The 16,602-nt window shown below is 40.7% G+C and overlaps 1 protein-coding gene across 3 annotated transcripts in view; it reads left to right on the top strand.

The window, feature by feature from the left end:
* Window positions 1-16,602, top strand: part of RAD17 (RAD17 checkpoint clamp loader component) — a 79,061-nt gene that overhangs the window by 61,277 nt on the left and 1,182 nt on the right. For all 3 annotated transcript variants that reach the window (XM_030193329.1, XM_030193328.1, XM_030193330.1), the window contains exons 15-16: window positions 1,622-1,742; window positions 9,573-9,630. In XM_030193329.1, the coding sequence (XP_030049189.1) occupies window positions 1,622-1,742; window positions 9,573-9,630 (179 nt within the window). The remainder of the gene's footprint in view (window positions 1-1,621; window positions 1,743-9,572; window positions 9,631-16,602) is intronic.

The following is a 16,602-nucleotide window of genomic DNA, read 5'->3' as shown; positions in this document are numbered from 1 at the left end:
TTAAAGACAGGTTACATATTATTAACAGCAGATCAGCAATTTCATTCTTTAGTTCTTTGAGGTCCCTTGAATGTATGCCGTCCAGTCCAGGTGATTTACTACTCTTTAATTTGTCAATTTGGCTCAATACATCTTCCATGTTCACCGAGATTTCTTTTATTTTCTCCACATCATCACCCTTGAAAACCATTTCCAGTACAGGCAAATCTTTTACATTTTCTTCCTTAAAGACCGAAGCAAAGAATTAATTCATTTTCTTCTCTATGACCTTGTCCTCCCTGAGCACCTCTTTTGCTCCTTCATGATCTAACGGTCCCACGCATTCCCTCACAGGCTTTCTGCTTCTGATGTACCTGAAAAAGTTGTTACTGTGAGTTTTAGCCTCTAGGCAAGTTTCTCTTCATATTTTCTTTTAGCCTTCTTTATTAATGCTTTGCATCTGACTTGCCAGTACTTATGTTGCTTCTTATTTTCATCATTTGGGTCCTTTTTCCATTCTTTGAAGGGCAATCTTTTGGCTGTAATAGCCTATTTTACTTCACCTTTTAACCATGCTGGCTGTCATTTTCTCTTCTTTCCCCCTTTGCAAATACTTGGAATACATCTGGTCTGGGCTTCCAAGATGGTATATTTGAATAACATCCATGCCTGATTTAGTGTCCTAACCTTTGCAGTCAATCCTTTTAGCTTTTTAGCTTCTTTTTAACCATTTTCCACATTTTATTATAGTCGTCCTTTCAAAATAGTATTAAAAATAAAATACATTTTTCTTTCAAAAATGACCACCTTTCCTATTCAGATTTTGGACATTTTGTACAAAACGTCCGAAGTCGGACTTAGACGTCATATCAAAAATGTCTCTCCACATGTGTAACCTCTGGGTGCCTGCATGCTAAAGTAAAGCAAGTACCTCTGTCTCTAGTAGATGATGATTTGCTCGGTTCTGTGAGGGTAATTTGGAATTCAACTGTGCAGAAAATACAGAACAGAAAAGAATGCGGTGATGAGGTCCTGAAGAGTTCCTTTTGTGCTGGGCATTTGGCCTGAGTGGGATTATACATAAGTTTCTTTTAATAAACAAGGAAAAGAAAAAGGAGTGAGAACCCCCCCCCCCTTTTTTTTTTTTTTTTTAAGGACACAAAATAGTGGTGCACCTTCAAAGGTACTTAGATTACATTGAGCAGGCTACTAACTGGTATGGCATGGTATCTCTGGGATGGTGAAGCCCCAGCCATCACTCTGCAGTGATGCCTATAAGTCAACACAAAGGTACTGCTATACCAAAAGGAACACCAGAGTTTGTTCCGCAGCCAGGGGAACTGCTCTTCAAGGATTGGAAAAGATCGGGAGTTGTAATGAGGGTGAAATTCAATGGTTGACATAAATGACCCTGTAAATGTCAGATTAGAGCTGAAACCAAGTCCTATTTAGCTAAATCTAAAGTTCAAGTCAACCAAAAAGAAATCTGCTTGGTAAGATGAATGTTCTGATATCTGCATTCTGGCAACACTCTACATGATTAGGGATGCTTAGTAACATTCTATGAAAAGATCCCATCATTTTTATCAACATTTATGCTATTCACTTTAAATATTTTTAATTTCTTTGTTTCCTTTTTTAGTATCGAGAGAACTGCCTTGCTGCAAAAATCCTGTTTTCAAATTTCTGCTTAACGTCTTTGTGTCTTCAGACCCAACTGTTACCATATCTTGCCTTGTTAACCAATCCAATGAGAAATCAAGGTACTCTAATGTTTTTGTTAAACATTCTGTTTTCATGTGTCTGCCAAACTCGTGGAGAACTTGAGATATTTCCTAAAACAAAACTACACGTTTCATTTTAATCTGGAGCAACTGGATGTTCTGTGTTTTACAATTCTGTTCCCTAATGTTCTATATACCAGTTTGCTGAATTTCATTGTAGGCCTTATCCCTATTTAGTTTATTCCCAGCACTCTTCCCACATAGCTCCAACTATAATCCAAACAGCCACCAACACCAGCGTGGGCTGTGATCTAATATCCAGCCTCCTAGGACCCTGTGGCCTTTATAAGGCAGTACCCCACCATCAACATCAAAGTGAAATTGCTTACTTGTAATAAGGTTTACCATGGACAGTAAGGGGAATGGAGCTACACGTCAAGGCAATGTAATTAGCATTGCCCAGATCTAGATTAACTGCTCTCCTATTTTGGTCAAAAGAGCTTTCTAAGCCTTTCTAAGTATGTGTGAGATCTCCCATGCTCATGACAGCCACCTTCATGCCTCAGTTCCTAATACAGCTTAGATGTTGAAGTAATGGAGATGGGCAAGGGGATTGTGTGGCTCCATTCCCCTGCTGCCCACAGAGAACCCCTATTATAGGTAAGCAATTTCACTTTCTCTGTAGGCAAGTGGGAATGGCGCCACATGTCTGGGTGATTCCAGAGCTGAGGATCATGTTGATTTGTGACCTTGAAAATGTAAAAAATGGGAGGTTGGAGCTAAGCAAACATGTAATACAGACTGACCCAAATGCATAGAGTCCAAACTATAACACTTAGTGAAAGTATGGGTGTAAGTCCACTTAGCTGCTTTGCAAATGTCTAAGATGGAATGTGCTCTGAGAATTTGCTACCAAGACAGATTTTGTGTGTAGTCAGTGACTCTCTTTATGTGACTTGGAGATGGTCCACTGGTTTTTGAGTAACAGAATTTGATACAGTTAGTGTCCTACTTGACACTATTTGTTTCACAACCCAGTCCATTTGGGTCATGGCAAACAATTTTGAGTCTTTTCTTTTGTTTTGGGTTGTTTTTAGATAGTAAGTGAAGGCCTGTTTGCAGTCTAATGTATACAGAGTAAATTCTGTAATGTTGGAGTGGGTTTTTTGGAAGAAGACTGGTAAGACAATGCTGTAATTAAATGGAACTCAGAAATTACCTTTCAAAGAAAAATAGGACGAGTAGGACAACGGGTAATGAGGAGCTAAGACCTGTATGTAGTTCACTTAGAGGCATATTTTCAAAGCACTTTGGGAGGCTAAGTTCCATAGGTTTCTATGGAACTTTGGGAGGCTAAGTGCTTTGAAAATATGCCTCATACTCACCTGGCAGTGCTGATAGCTACCAGAAATAACTATATTTATTCCACACTTGATATACCGCCTTTCTGTAGATAAAGTTAAAGCGGTTTACAGATATGTAACACTAGGGGGCGCTGTGCTTATGACAACACAAAAGCCACCAGACACAATATGCGGTATATCGCTTTTATTGGTGATACATATGTGAACACATACACCAAGATACTTACAGCACCCGCAATTCAGTCAGCATCTGGGAAGACCACCAGGGAAGCACTGGCTCTCCTCAGAGATTGCAGGGAAATACCCTTCACTGAAGAAGGCGTCCCTATGTCCAGGCAAGCTTCTAAAGAAAGTCCCGTGCTCCCCCCTCTTTTATAGTGTGAAACAAACAACTGTGCGTGTGAAGATGAGCTAGCTCATAACTCCCCCAGACCTGCATAGGCTGAAGGTGCCTTTCCCAGACTTGCACAAGCTGGCATCCCTTAAACAACCAGCCTGTTTCCCATAACAGAGAATAACTCCCCCAGACCTGCACAGGCTGAAGGTGCCTTTCCCATACGTGCTGGCATCCCTTAAACAACTAGCCTGTTTCCCATAATAGAGAATATCAACACATAATTACAGCCAAAACATTCCACTCATTCCATCCCCAGCTGACCCTCAATCCCATGTATTACAAGATACTATTTTCCAAGTAAAATGCTAAAGTGAGTTTTGGGCGAGGGGTTCAACAGGGGCTTGTATTAGCTTCATGAGCACTGTATTTAAGCCCAAATTTGGGAGTAAAGGTTTTTTGAGTGGCTTCATTTAGGAGTCCCTTCATTAATTTGGTTACCAAGATGTGGACAGAGATTGGTTGTTCCTCCGAAGGTTCATGGTAAGCCACAATTGCTGACCACTTTAAACATCAACTTTGTCATCAAATTTGATTTGGCAGGGTGTGATAAGTAATCCAATAGGAAGGGATAAAGCAGGTGGTAGGGTCCTGAGACTGTTGGTGCACCAGAGGATGAATCATTTCTATTTCAAACTGTGATTTTCTTGTAACTGATTTCCTAGAAGCCTGAAGAATCTTCAATATGTCTTCTGATATTGGTAAAGTAGTTGCTAGTCAGCTTGCAAGATCCAAACTGTTGATAGAAACTGCAGGTTAAGATGGAAAAGCCACCCCTTTTCTTGAGTCAGAAGGGAAGGGTGGTGGTGCGGGGTTTATTTTGATTTTTTTTTTCAAATACATTGATTTTTGGGGGGATGAGGCAGTGTCTCGAACAGAAACCTTGGCTTCTTTCCTGATAAGGGACTACTTCTGTTGTGTTGAACTGTAAGAGGGTATGAGTCTCTAACCCTAGTTGCGTCAGCTGTGGGGCAGGTATGATGGGTATGGAAGGCTGTTTTGCAGGGGGCGGTTTCGCAAAACATAAATTTTTCAACACCCTAGTTATGGCCTGCCATGGCTTGACAAAGTACTGAAAATGCCCCCCTCCCCCTGCTGTCAGAAACTAGAGACAGGGTTTTTTATTTTTGTTTTTTCATTGTTGTTTGTTTTTTTTATTTAACTGATATTGTTCACATAAAAATTGTCATCTTAGCACAGTTGGCTGTTTTCCCTCGTCTTGTTTTTGGTATATACTACTATATGAGCTTCTGTAGAGCTGGAAATGCTGCGGGTATAATACAGGCTGGAAGTAACGAGATAGGTATTGCCTTCCATATGATATAGATAATGATTTTCTAGAAGTGGAGTTTTGTTTGGCTGGTTGTAGGCAGTCAAGCTCCAGTTTTTAATTAGAGATAAGTACATAAGTATTGCCATACCGGGAAAGACCAAAGGTCCATCAAGCCCAGCATCCTGTTTCCAACAGTGGCCAATCCAGGTCACACATACCTGGCAAGATCCCAAAAAAGTACAAAACATTTTATACTGCTTATCCCAGGAATAGTGGATTTTCCCAATCCATTTAATAATGGTCTATGATGTATCCTTCACACTTTCTCCTAAAAGATTGTGCCCAAGGCAAGAAACATCCGCAAAGCAGGCACGCAGGTCCTCCTTGCGCCTATAGCCATGGTGGCTACCCAGGAAACTATTTCATAAGCATCATATTTCAAACTTATTAGATGATACCAATATCCCTGGACATCTTGAATAAGAGTCAGGTGTTCTGGAGATGTGCTTTTGATCTAAGTTGATCACGTATTTGCGCCATTCTGCTTGACCATGTAGAAGTAAATGCTGAAAATTCAACATTTGCAGTTGGTGTGCATACATAGATTCAGCATGGAACTGTTGTATGCATTCATACCCTGTGTCCATGGTAATAGTGCAGATGTTTGCTGAAAGAAATTTTGCATGGCAGTGCTATTTTCACTGGGTGTTTAAGTCCCTGTGCAGCTAAGTAGTCACTTTTATTTCATATATACATGTATTTCCTATGGAGTTGTTGTATTATACATTTCATTTTGAGAATTTTTGATGTACAAGAATAAGTATAAAGGTTTGATGTGTTTTGTGTTGGATTTAAGTAGTTGGACCATGGTTGCAAGTGATTGATCACATGCAGTAGGCTCAAACATTTGAAATAGCTTTTCGCTAAAGGAGATCCATTCGCCTTTCCTCTGATGTATATCTGATGCTTCCATGCTCCTTTTCTTTTAAGTTTAAAGTTTTGGGTTCTGGAATGTCACTGTAATTCTGCTCCTTTTTTTGTATGTAGAGCTATTTTCACTGGCAGCTGGAATGATACCCCATGAAGTATCTATCTCCTGAGAGTCTGAGGATAAGTCTTGTTTTGAGGGGTTTTTCTGAGCCAGTATTTTCTAGCTTTTTTTGTGAATTGCCCATAGAGGCTGTGTAATTTGAACCATTTTGTATATGCTTAGTTTTAGGTTTTCTTTTTCTGCTCCATTTTTGTGCTTTTCTTTGTCACTATCCCTTTAAGGGCAGCCATAACTGGAGCTGAGGTAATCAATCACCATGGGGGGTGGAGGAGTAGCACTAATGGTTAGTGCAGCGGGCTTTGATCCTGGAAACCTGGGTTTGACTCCCACTGCAGTCACTTAATCCTCTGTTGCCCTAGGTACAAACACAGATTATGAGCTCTCTAGGGACAGAGAAAGTACTTACATATAATGTGTACAGCACTGAGTGCATCTAGTAGTGCTATAAAAATGATTAGTAGTAGGGTGGATGGAGTAGAGGTGCAGCTGTCAATCCTGCTTCTCTCACTCTCCTTTAGCTGTTCTGTTGGTTTTTGAGCAGTGGGTTATGGTTTCTTCTCAAATTGCTTGGTCCACAATTTTCAACACTGTACTTACTGTACTTGTGTGGATCCCTTACCAGCACTGTAATCAGAATGCTGGCTTTAGAATTAGAACCCACTGGTGCATGAACAAGGACCATTGGGGGTTGTGGCTTAGACATGTCAAGTTTCAGAATGTTCCGTTGTGATTTCAGTTATCTGTGTGGAAAGCTAAATTGAATGCATCTAGTGGGTGTGGCAGAGGCAACAAAATCTGCTTTGGATAAGGAATGATGTCATGCATTATTGCTGGCAGCTAGGATATGTCTTTGACAGTATGAATAGGAATAACCAGCTAGACTGGATGAAACAGCTGGGGGGGTTCCCCATCATCTACTGTGTTGCCATGTAAGCCAAAGTGCTTACATCAAGCATATTGGACAAATGGAGTATTGTCTAGTGCTGGAGGGCTTAGGTTTGTAAGAACAGTGAGAAGATGAAAGCAGATCAGAAACAGGTTATTAAAATGGTACAGGGGTTACAAAACGAACCCCACAGAGGGGCTTAAAATACTGAGAATGTACTTGCTGGAGGAAAGAAAGGAAAGGCATCTATGATGGAAACATTTAAATATCTGACATGATTAAATAAAGTATGGAATGGTGAAATATTCCATGAAAAGATCAGTGCAAGGGAAAGAGGCCATAATATATAGGTACAGAGAGAGAGGTTCAGAGGGAAATATATGAGAATCTTCTGGCAGAGAGCTTGGCAACCAAAATGGTGATAGAATTTAAACACACTTGGTTCTAAGACAGACCTCAGTGGTACGGAAGGTTGGGGGTGACAGATGTAAGAAGGGAAGGAGAACTTGTAAAAAAACAAAAAGGAAGTAGATAGTGCCTGGAATCGTTTACCAGCAGAGATCATGGAGGCCAGGACTGTAATGGAATAATAAGCACTTTTGTAATCTAAACCTTAAATCTGGGCATCAGTGATTTCCTCTGAAATATGAACTTCCAGGAAGTAGGAAAGGGTGAAGTCAGAACCTTTGGAACATCTCAACTAATAGTCTGATGGCAGCTTCAGTGTACAGTACATCCAGAACTTGGTATGGTAGTTTCACTCTTCAGTAACTGAGTGCATAAAGTTGTGATGCTGAACCCTTAAATGAGAAGAAAAGAGTTGAACATGTGGAAGGTAAATCTATAAGGAGGGGGGGTGCCTAGATTTAGGCATTAGGAAAGAATTAATTTGAAAACTATTCTGTATAGAAAAGTAGATGCCTACTTTTCTTTATAGAATACTAGTGTAGGTGGGTGAAAATGCACCTATATTTAAAGCAAAACACTTAAATCAGGCATAGAGCTGGTGTAAATGCTCACACCTAGATCACAAAGGACCATGCATAGATGGTCAGATTTTATGTGCTCTACCTGCAAAATACACACTATTGCATCCATGCGTGTACCTACAAAATACTGCTTAACCAAAAATTCCACATCTGCTCTGCCCAAACTATGCTCCCGGAAATACCTTCTTCACATGATGCATATATAAGTATGCATGATCTTAGTGGCTGATTTTATAAAGGTATAGCTATGCATAAAACCTGTTTTAAATGCCAAAAATTGTCATTATAAAATTGTATGCTCAAACTCGCATTTAAAGTATATGCATTGAAAAGATTGCATTCCTGGGTACTTGGGTTGGTTTGAGTGAGGATGGAGTTGTACATAAAATATGCAGGTGCACATATTGTGTTTTTTTTTTAATCAGGATTAAATCTGTGTGTGAGAATTTGTACACTATTGGGGAGGATCTTGGTCAAGGAAGTTTAATATGACAGGAGATGGCATAACGTCAAACAGTTGAAGCCATCTCCCCCACACAGCCGCCATATTGGTGTACCCTAAACAAACGAACTATCAGCTGCATCCTTAAATATTTCCTTCCCACTCTTCCTTTGCCTGCTGTCATAGTTTTCAGCCTTAGGGCTACGTATTTTTATTTAATATCAGCTATAGAAACATGGCAGCTTGTGCAGCATACGGATGTTCACACAGGGGCCGTCAGAACTGTAAACCAAGGGGATGAAGAGACTCCTGGTAGTGTCTGAGGGTGGGGGCCATGTGAGCCATGGGTCTCTGTGTTCTTGAGCAGCAGACATGTTTTTGGAGCTGTGGGACGCTCAATTTTATAGGGGGCAACTTTAAGAAAGGCCCCTGCTCTGCTGGAGTCTCAGGGCTGAATTGTGGGGACTCCCATGGCTCCAAAAACAAGTCTGCCACTCCAGAGTGCCCACACCCAAGGCGGGACCATGGCTCACACAGTCCCTACCTGTGGGAGCACCAACAGGGCTACCCTCACCCCCACCCCCACCCTGGTAAAAAAAAATAATAATAATTTAACCTCAGATTACAGAACAGAATAGCCTTTCATCAGTTAAAGTAGTAACACCAGGCTTCCCAAGGTAGACTACAACAGCAGTTAAGATGAGCCCATCAGAAAACAGGATATCCTCACTGAAATTTGACCGTGTATTACTGTCTTTTATAGAAAGTGTGAAAAAATTAGCACAAAATACGGAGTATTTATTAGTGCTGTTTCTACCAGCTACAATAGTTTTAGTGATTTTTCAATTTTATTTCATGATATATATGTACATATGGGAAGCTTTCAAATAAATAAAAAATACACACATATAGGCAGTCATAAGGCACTTGCTATTGTTTTTATGTAGAAATATCTTTGTCATCATAAGCAAAAATAAAGGCATATAGCGCAACGCTGAAATCCACAATACAGCATTACAAATAGCCAAAGCAAGCTCTTGAGCAATTCCAAAAACATTTTGAATATAACCCCCTTCACAGACCCCTCAAACTCCCCAAACTCTCCTTCCCCCACTCCTCCCGATTCCTTCATAGCAGAAGAATACAAAACTAAGGAGGTTTACTAAAACAATATAAACCTCACAAGTTTGCTATTGTTTTCAATGGCATCTGTGAATGTTTGTAGTCACTCAGCCCACAGAATGGGCCAGATAGGCTCATGCTGTCTCCTGTCATATTAAACTTCCTTGTTCTGGGTACTTATTTTATAAAGCACATAGCTGCTTATGTTGCTTTTTGTAAACAGAATCACAAAAGAAAAACTGTATTTTGCCTTTTGTTCCTTGAAAATTGTTTTCCTATTTCCAATGTATTGTATGCTGAATGCATTTGACATTTCAGTTCTCAGAGAAAGTTTGATTATCTTTTCAGCTCAGATTGCTTTTATCCAAGACATTGGCAGACTGCCCCTGAAGAGACAGTTTTGGAGGTAAAGTAGTACAGCCACTGTTCCCTTCTGGTCATGCAATGAAAATATGAAATTTGAAGGCAGAACCTTTCCTACAGCTGAGGGGTATTCAAGATCAGTCCTTGAGGGCTTGCAAAAAGGTTGGGTTTTCAAGATTTCACTAACGCATCTCCATGGGATTTGGCTTTCACCCTCTACATTCTATAGCTACAGCCTGACAGAAACCTGTTTTTAGCCAAATCCAAAGGCGTTTACTCAATCCTCATTCCTCTTGACCTATCCACTGCTTTTGAGGCTGAGCACAGCTTACACCTTGATACTGTCTCCTCATTTCGATTTCAGGACTTTGTTCAGTATTGGTTATCTTCTTATCTTTCCTATCACACTTCGAGGGGCATTTTTGAAAAAACGTCCAAGTCATAACTGGGATATCCTGCTTATAACGTCCAAAAAACCATCCATCTCTCAACCATTTTCAAGCAGAAAAAAAACAGGATTTCCTGTTCGAATATGCATGAGAAGGACATTCTTGTGCTGAAAACATCCAAAATGAATAGCCATTTTCTAAAATGAAACCTCCAAAATATGGATGCCCTCAAACCAGCCATAAAAACGCCCGTCTGACATCATTTGTACAAAAATGGCCACAGACATCCCTGCAGAGCAAAGGGGCAGCCTAGTGGTCCGTGCAGTGGACTTTAAACAACGGGACCCTTAATTCCTTTATATGTTGTTATGAGACCTGCAGGAACAAATTAAAACCTACTGTATATAAAAATACACCACAATAGCCATCACACTTGCAGTTGTCTTATAAATTCAGATACAGTAGGTATTTCTGTATTCCAGAAGGGCTCACATATTTCTACAGAAATAAGTGTTAAAGTGGGAGTTACACCTGGGTCCTGTTGTTCAAAGTCCACTGCACTGACCACTAGGCTACTCGTTACACTTAATAATATAAGAATAACCATACTGGATCAGACCAATCGAGGCCTGATGGTGTACATCCGAGGGTGCTCAAGGAACTTGGAGAGGTTTTGTCAACTCCACTGTCTGACATCGTCAATGCTTCCTTAGAGTCTGGAGTGGTCCCAGAGGAGTGGAGAAGGGCAGATGTGGTCCCTCTGCACAAGAGCGGAAGTAAGGAAGGAGGTTGGGAATTATAGACCTATCAGTCTAACCTCATTGGTGAGCAAACTTATGGAAACGCTTCTAAAGCGGAGGATCGTGAGGTTTCTCGAATCGAATGGACTGCAGGACCTGAGGCAACATGTCTATAGTAGAGGCAGGTCATGTCAGACAAATGATTGATTTTTTTGACCGGGTGACCAAACAGTTGCATTGGGAGGTGCACTAGAAGTGGTATACTTGGATTTTAGCAAAGCCTTTGACACGGTTCCACACAGACAACTGATAAATAAACTGAGTGCCCTTGGTATGGAACCTAAAGTGACTGGGTTATAAATTGGTTAAATGGAAGGAGACAGAGGGTAGTGGTAAATGGAGCTTGCTGTGAGGAAAGGGATGTTATCAGTGGTGTACCGCAGGGGTCGGTCCTCGGGCCGACTCTCGTTTTAACATCTTTATGAGTGACATTGTGGAAAGGCTGTCTGGTAAAGTTTGTCTCTTTGTGGATGATACCAAACTCTGTAATAGGGTGGACACCCCGGAGAGTGTGGATAGCATGCAGAAGGATCTAGCAAAGCTTGAAGAATTGTCCAATAATTGACAACTAAGATTTAATGCTAAGAAATGCATGGTCATGCACTTGGGTTATAAGAATCCAGGGGAACGGTACAATACAGGGGGTGAAGTGCTTCTATGTACGAAAGAAGAGTGGGACTTGGGAGTGAATGTGTCTGATGACCTTAAAGTCTCCAAAAAGGTAGAAAAAGCGACGGTCAAAGCCAGAAGGATGCTTGGCTGCTTAAGGAAAGGGATGACCAGCAGGAAAAAAGAGATGATTGTACCCCTTGTATAAGTCTCTGATGAGGCCCCATTTAGAGTACTGTGTGCAATTCTGGAGACCGCACTTACAGAAGGATATAATCAGGATGGAGTCAGTCCAGAGGTCGGCTATGAAATTGGTAAGCAGTCTTGGTCATAAAACATATAGGGATAATCTTAGGGACTTAACATGTATACGCTGAAAAAGAGACTGGAGAGATGGGATATAATAGAGACGTTTAAATACCTCAGTGGCGTTAAAGTACAGGAGATGAGCCTTTTTGAAATGAAGGAAAACTCTGGAATGAGGGGTCATAGGATGAAGTTAAGAGGAAATAGACTTAGGAGGAATCTAAGAAAATACCCTTTCACAGAAAGGGTGGTGGATGTGTGGAATGGCCTCCCAGTGGATGACGTGGAGGGACTGTGTCCGAGTTTAATAAAGCATGGGACAGGCATGTGGGATCTCTTAGGAAAGAAAGAGTTGGTAGTTACTGAGGATGGGCAGACTGGATGGGCCTTTTGGCCCTTATCTGCCATCATGTTTCAATGGTCCATCTAGCCAAGTATCCTACTTCCAACAGTGGCCAACCCAGGTCATAAGTACCTGGCAGAATACAAAATAGTAGCAAGATTCCATGCTACCGATCCCAGGGAAAGCAGTGGCTTCCCCATGTCTGCCACAATAGACTATGGACTTTTCATCCAGGAACTTGTCCAAACCTTTTTTAAACCCACATACACTAACTGCTGTAACCATATCCTTTGCCAACAAGTTCCAGAGTTTAACTATTCGTTGAATTAAAAAATATTTCCTTCATTCATTTTAAAAGTATTACCATGTAACTTCATTGAGTAGTGTTCTAGTCTTTGTATTTTTTGAAAGAGTAACAAATCGATTCACTTTTACCCATTCTACACTACTCAGGATTTTGTACACGTCCATCATATCCCCCCTCAGCCTTCTCTTTTCCAAGCTGAAGAGCCCTAACCTGTTTAGCTTTTTCTCTCATTTATCATTTTGTTTGCCCTTCTTTGAACCTTTTCTAATTCCACTGTATGTTTAAGATACAGCAACTAGAACTACACGCAATACTCAAAGTAAGGTCACACCATGAAGTGATACAGAGGCATTATAATATTCCTTTTGTTATTTTCCATCCCTTTCCTAATCATTCCTAGTGTCCTGTTTGCTTTTTTGGGCTCCGCCGCACACTGGACAGAAGATTTTAGTATATTGTCTACAATGACACCTAGATCTTTTTCTTGGGTGCTGACTCGCATTTGTCCACATTAAATTTCATCTGCCATTTGGATGCCCAGTCTTCCAATTTCCTAAGGTCTTCCTGCAATTTTTCACAGTCTATATGTGTTTCAACAACTTTGAATAGTTTTGTGTCATCTGCAAATTTAATCACCTCACTTGTCATTCCAATTTCCAGATTATTTATAAATATGTTAAATAGCACCAATCCCACTATATATCCCGGCAGCACACCACTATTCACCCTCCTCCACTGAGAAGAATGGCTATTTAACCCTACCCTCTGTTTTCTATCCATTAACCAGTTCCTAATCCAAAACAGAATATTGCCTCCTATCCTATGGCTTTTTAATTTTCTTAGAAGTCTCTCATGAGGAACTTTGTCAAAAGCTTTCTGAACATCTAAAACTTGCTGCTCTATTAGGAATGGCCATAATACATGAAGCTGTCATAGAGCCTGGTATCCATTGTCACTCATTTCTTAGGGGGGTAGGAGGGGGGTCAGTAACTACTAGGAGATGAAGGAGGGATCGTGCCTTCATCCCTCTAGTGGTCAGCACCTTTTTGTACCCCGGATGTACTTGAAACAGGTCTAGATAAAAATGTCCTTTTTGCTTTGGACGTTTCTTTCTGTTCCATTATCGCTGAAAGATGTCTTAATTTTGGGCCCGCCCTAGTCTCACCCAAAACACGCCCTCTTGCTATTTGGATGAATTGCAGTGGAAAACGTCCAAATTCTGCCTTTCAAAAAAATTGCAGTTTGGACTTTTTTTTAGCCATTTTGAGACATCTGTGTGCTTAAAAAGTAAGCACCTTAGTGTGTTCTCAGGTGAATCTAACTCCATAGTTATCCATTTATAATGTAGTGCTTCTCAGGGCTCTGTCTAGTAAGGCCGAGTGATGCTTTTGGTTCAGCAGGTCTCAGTGTTGGTGGTGATCAAAGGTGTCAAACAGGCTGTTTGGGAAAAGTGGCAGGTAGAAGAGTATTATAAACATGGGGAGGGAGGAAAAGTGGCAGGTAGAAGAGTATTATAAACATGGGGAGGGAGGAAAGAACGTCAGAGCCCTGATAGGTATCCTGAAATGTGAGCTCCCCCTGCAAAAGTTAACTAAAAATGGGTTTTTTTTAAGAAAAGCACATTCCTGAGGGCCCATTTAGTTTGGTGAAGCACATGAAAGTACATGTGCTTGGCAGGTGCAAAGTATGTAGGAGCTTTTATTTCTTGCCCTTTACACAACCTAATTCCAAAAAAGAATCTGCCTAGGATGTTTCTTTTGAAAATTAGCTGCATACTAGACAACTGGGCAGGCTACTAGGACAGTTAGGCTAATTCCGTTTTCAAAATACCCTATGGAAAGTACCCACACACTTTCTACACCTGCTGTCGGACATGTATAAAATTTTATGTTATGTGAAAATACATGCTTAGGTCTAAATCCCACCCTTAGGCAGATCAGACAAAATTCTGCTCATAAGTTTAGGTGTCTGTACTCTGGTGAAAGGTAATTTCTCTGCCTTATGAAAATACCTTTTTCAAACTGAGACAGTTATGCCTGGTTAGGCAATATTTGATCATCATTTGATCTTTTTCTTAATTGGTTCAGATGCTTATCTTACTACATCTTGACTACTTCAATGTTCTTTATTTAGGGCTGTCTACAAAATTATTGAATAAGCTTCAATTGCTTAAAAACACTTCAGCTCAATTCATTTTCAGTCTTAAGAGGTTCAGTAGTATTTCACCTTATACTGCGAAACTACATTGGCTTCACCTTCAGGACTGTATTCTTTTTAAAGGGGTCTTTTACTAAAGATTATCTTGAGTTAGCTGCAGCAGGGCGCATAGGAATAAAATGGGACCTGCTGCAGATAACTCAAGCTAACCTTTAGTAAAAGACCACCTAAGTCATCATGTTTAATTTTTCAAAACAATCATGGTATCACATCAGAATTAGTGATAAATTTACGTAGTATTTCTTGTTTACAAAGCAGTTGGTTTTGCGTCTGCCTGCTTTTAAGAGTCTTTTTTTTTTTTTTTTTTTTTTTTTAAGAATTGCTAATGCAATGTTCTCTTCTCAAGCTATTTCCTTTTGGGACCCTTTCAGGGAAAGGGTGGTGGATGCGTGGAATGGCCTCGCCGTGGAGGTCGTGGACATAAGGACTGTGTCAGAATTTAAGAAAGCATGAGACAGGCACGTGGGATCCCTTAGGATCAGTTGGTGTACCTCAGGGATCCGTCCTGGAACCTCTTCTTTTCTCCATCTATACTTCTTCCCTTGGTACTCTGATCTCATCCCATGGTTTTCAGTATCATCTTTATGCTGATGACTCCCAGATCTACCTCTCCACACCAGAAATCTCAGCCGAAATCCAGGCCAAAGTATCAGCCTGCCTGTCTGACGTTGCTGCCTGGATGTCTCAGCGCCATCTGAAACTAAACATGACCAAGACTGAGCTTCTCATCTTTCCCCCTAAATCAACCTCTTCTCCTCCCCCATTCTCTATTTCTGTGGTTAACAATCTCATCCTTCCTGTCTCATCAGCTCATAACCTTGGGGTCATCTTCGACTCTGCCCTCTCGTTCTCTGCACATATTCAGCAGACTGCTAAAACCTGTCGTTTCTTTCTCTATATTATCAGCAAAATTCACCCTTTCCTTTTTGAGCACACTACCAGAACCCTCATCCACACTCTCATCACCTCTCGCTTAGACTATTGCAACTTGCTTCTCGCAGGTCTCCCACTTAACCATTTCTCTCCTCTTCAATCTGTTCAAAATTCTGCTGCACGACTAATATTCCGCCAGTGTCGTTATGCTCATATTAGTCCTCTCCTCAAGTCACTTCACTGGCTTCCTATCTGTTTCTGCATACAGTTCAAACTCCTCTTATTTGACCTATAAGTGCATTCACTCTGCAGCTGCTCGGTACCTCTCCACTCTCATCTCTCCCTACATTCCTCCCCAGGAACTCCGTTCACTGGGTAAATCTCTCTTATCTGCATCCTTCTCCTCCACTGCTAACTCCAGACTCCGTTCCTTTTATCTTGCTGCACCACATGCCTGGAATAGACTTCCTGAACCGGTATGTCAAGCTCCATCTCTGGCCGTCTTCAAATCTAAGCTAAAAGCCCACCTTTTTGATGCTGCTTTTAACTCCTAACCCTTATTCACTTGTTCAGAACCCTTATTTTATCATCCTCACTTTAATATTCCCTTATCTCTTGTTTGTCTGTCCTAATTAGATTGTAAGCTGTGTCGAGCAGGGACTGTCTCTTCATGTTGAAGTGTACAGCGCTGCGTACATCTAGTAGCGCTTTAAAAATGATAAGTAGTAGGAAAGGGAGGACAGTGGTTACTGAGGATGGGCCATTTGGCTCTTATCTGCAGTCATGTTTCTATGTTACCTCTGATTATTAAGGTTGAGTCCAAGTATCTTAGATTTTGTAAAGCTTTGAAAACGTTTTTTATTTATATTTTTTAGTGTATGCAAGTGGTTCCCAAACCTGGTCCTGGAGTTAGCCCTACCAGTCAGGGTTTTAGGATATCCACAATAAATATTCATGAGAGATATTTGTATGTGATGCCGCCACTGCATGCAAATCTCTCACATGAATATTCATTGTGGATATCTCAAAAACCTTACTGGCAGGGGTGCTTCTAGGATCAGGTTTGGGAATCACTGGTGTATGCTCTAAATAAACGATTACAGGTTGTTATTTTCTGATCAATTACGTAAACCACATTGAATCTGAATTTGGGATAGTATAGCCAATAAGA

Source organism: Microcaecilia unicolor, chromosome 2 (assembly GCF_901765095.1).
Source record: "Microcaecilia unicolor chromosome 2, aMicUni1.1, whole genome shotgun sequence".
NCBI lineage: Eukaryota > Metazoa > Chordata > Amphibia > Gymnophiona > Siphonopidae > Microcaecilia > Microcaecilia unicolor.
The sequence above is the reverse complement of the archived record's forward strand: the minus strand, read 5'-3'. Positions and strand labels throughout refer to the sequence as shown.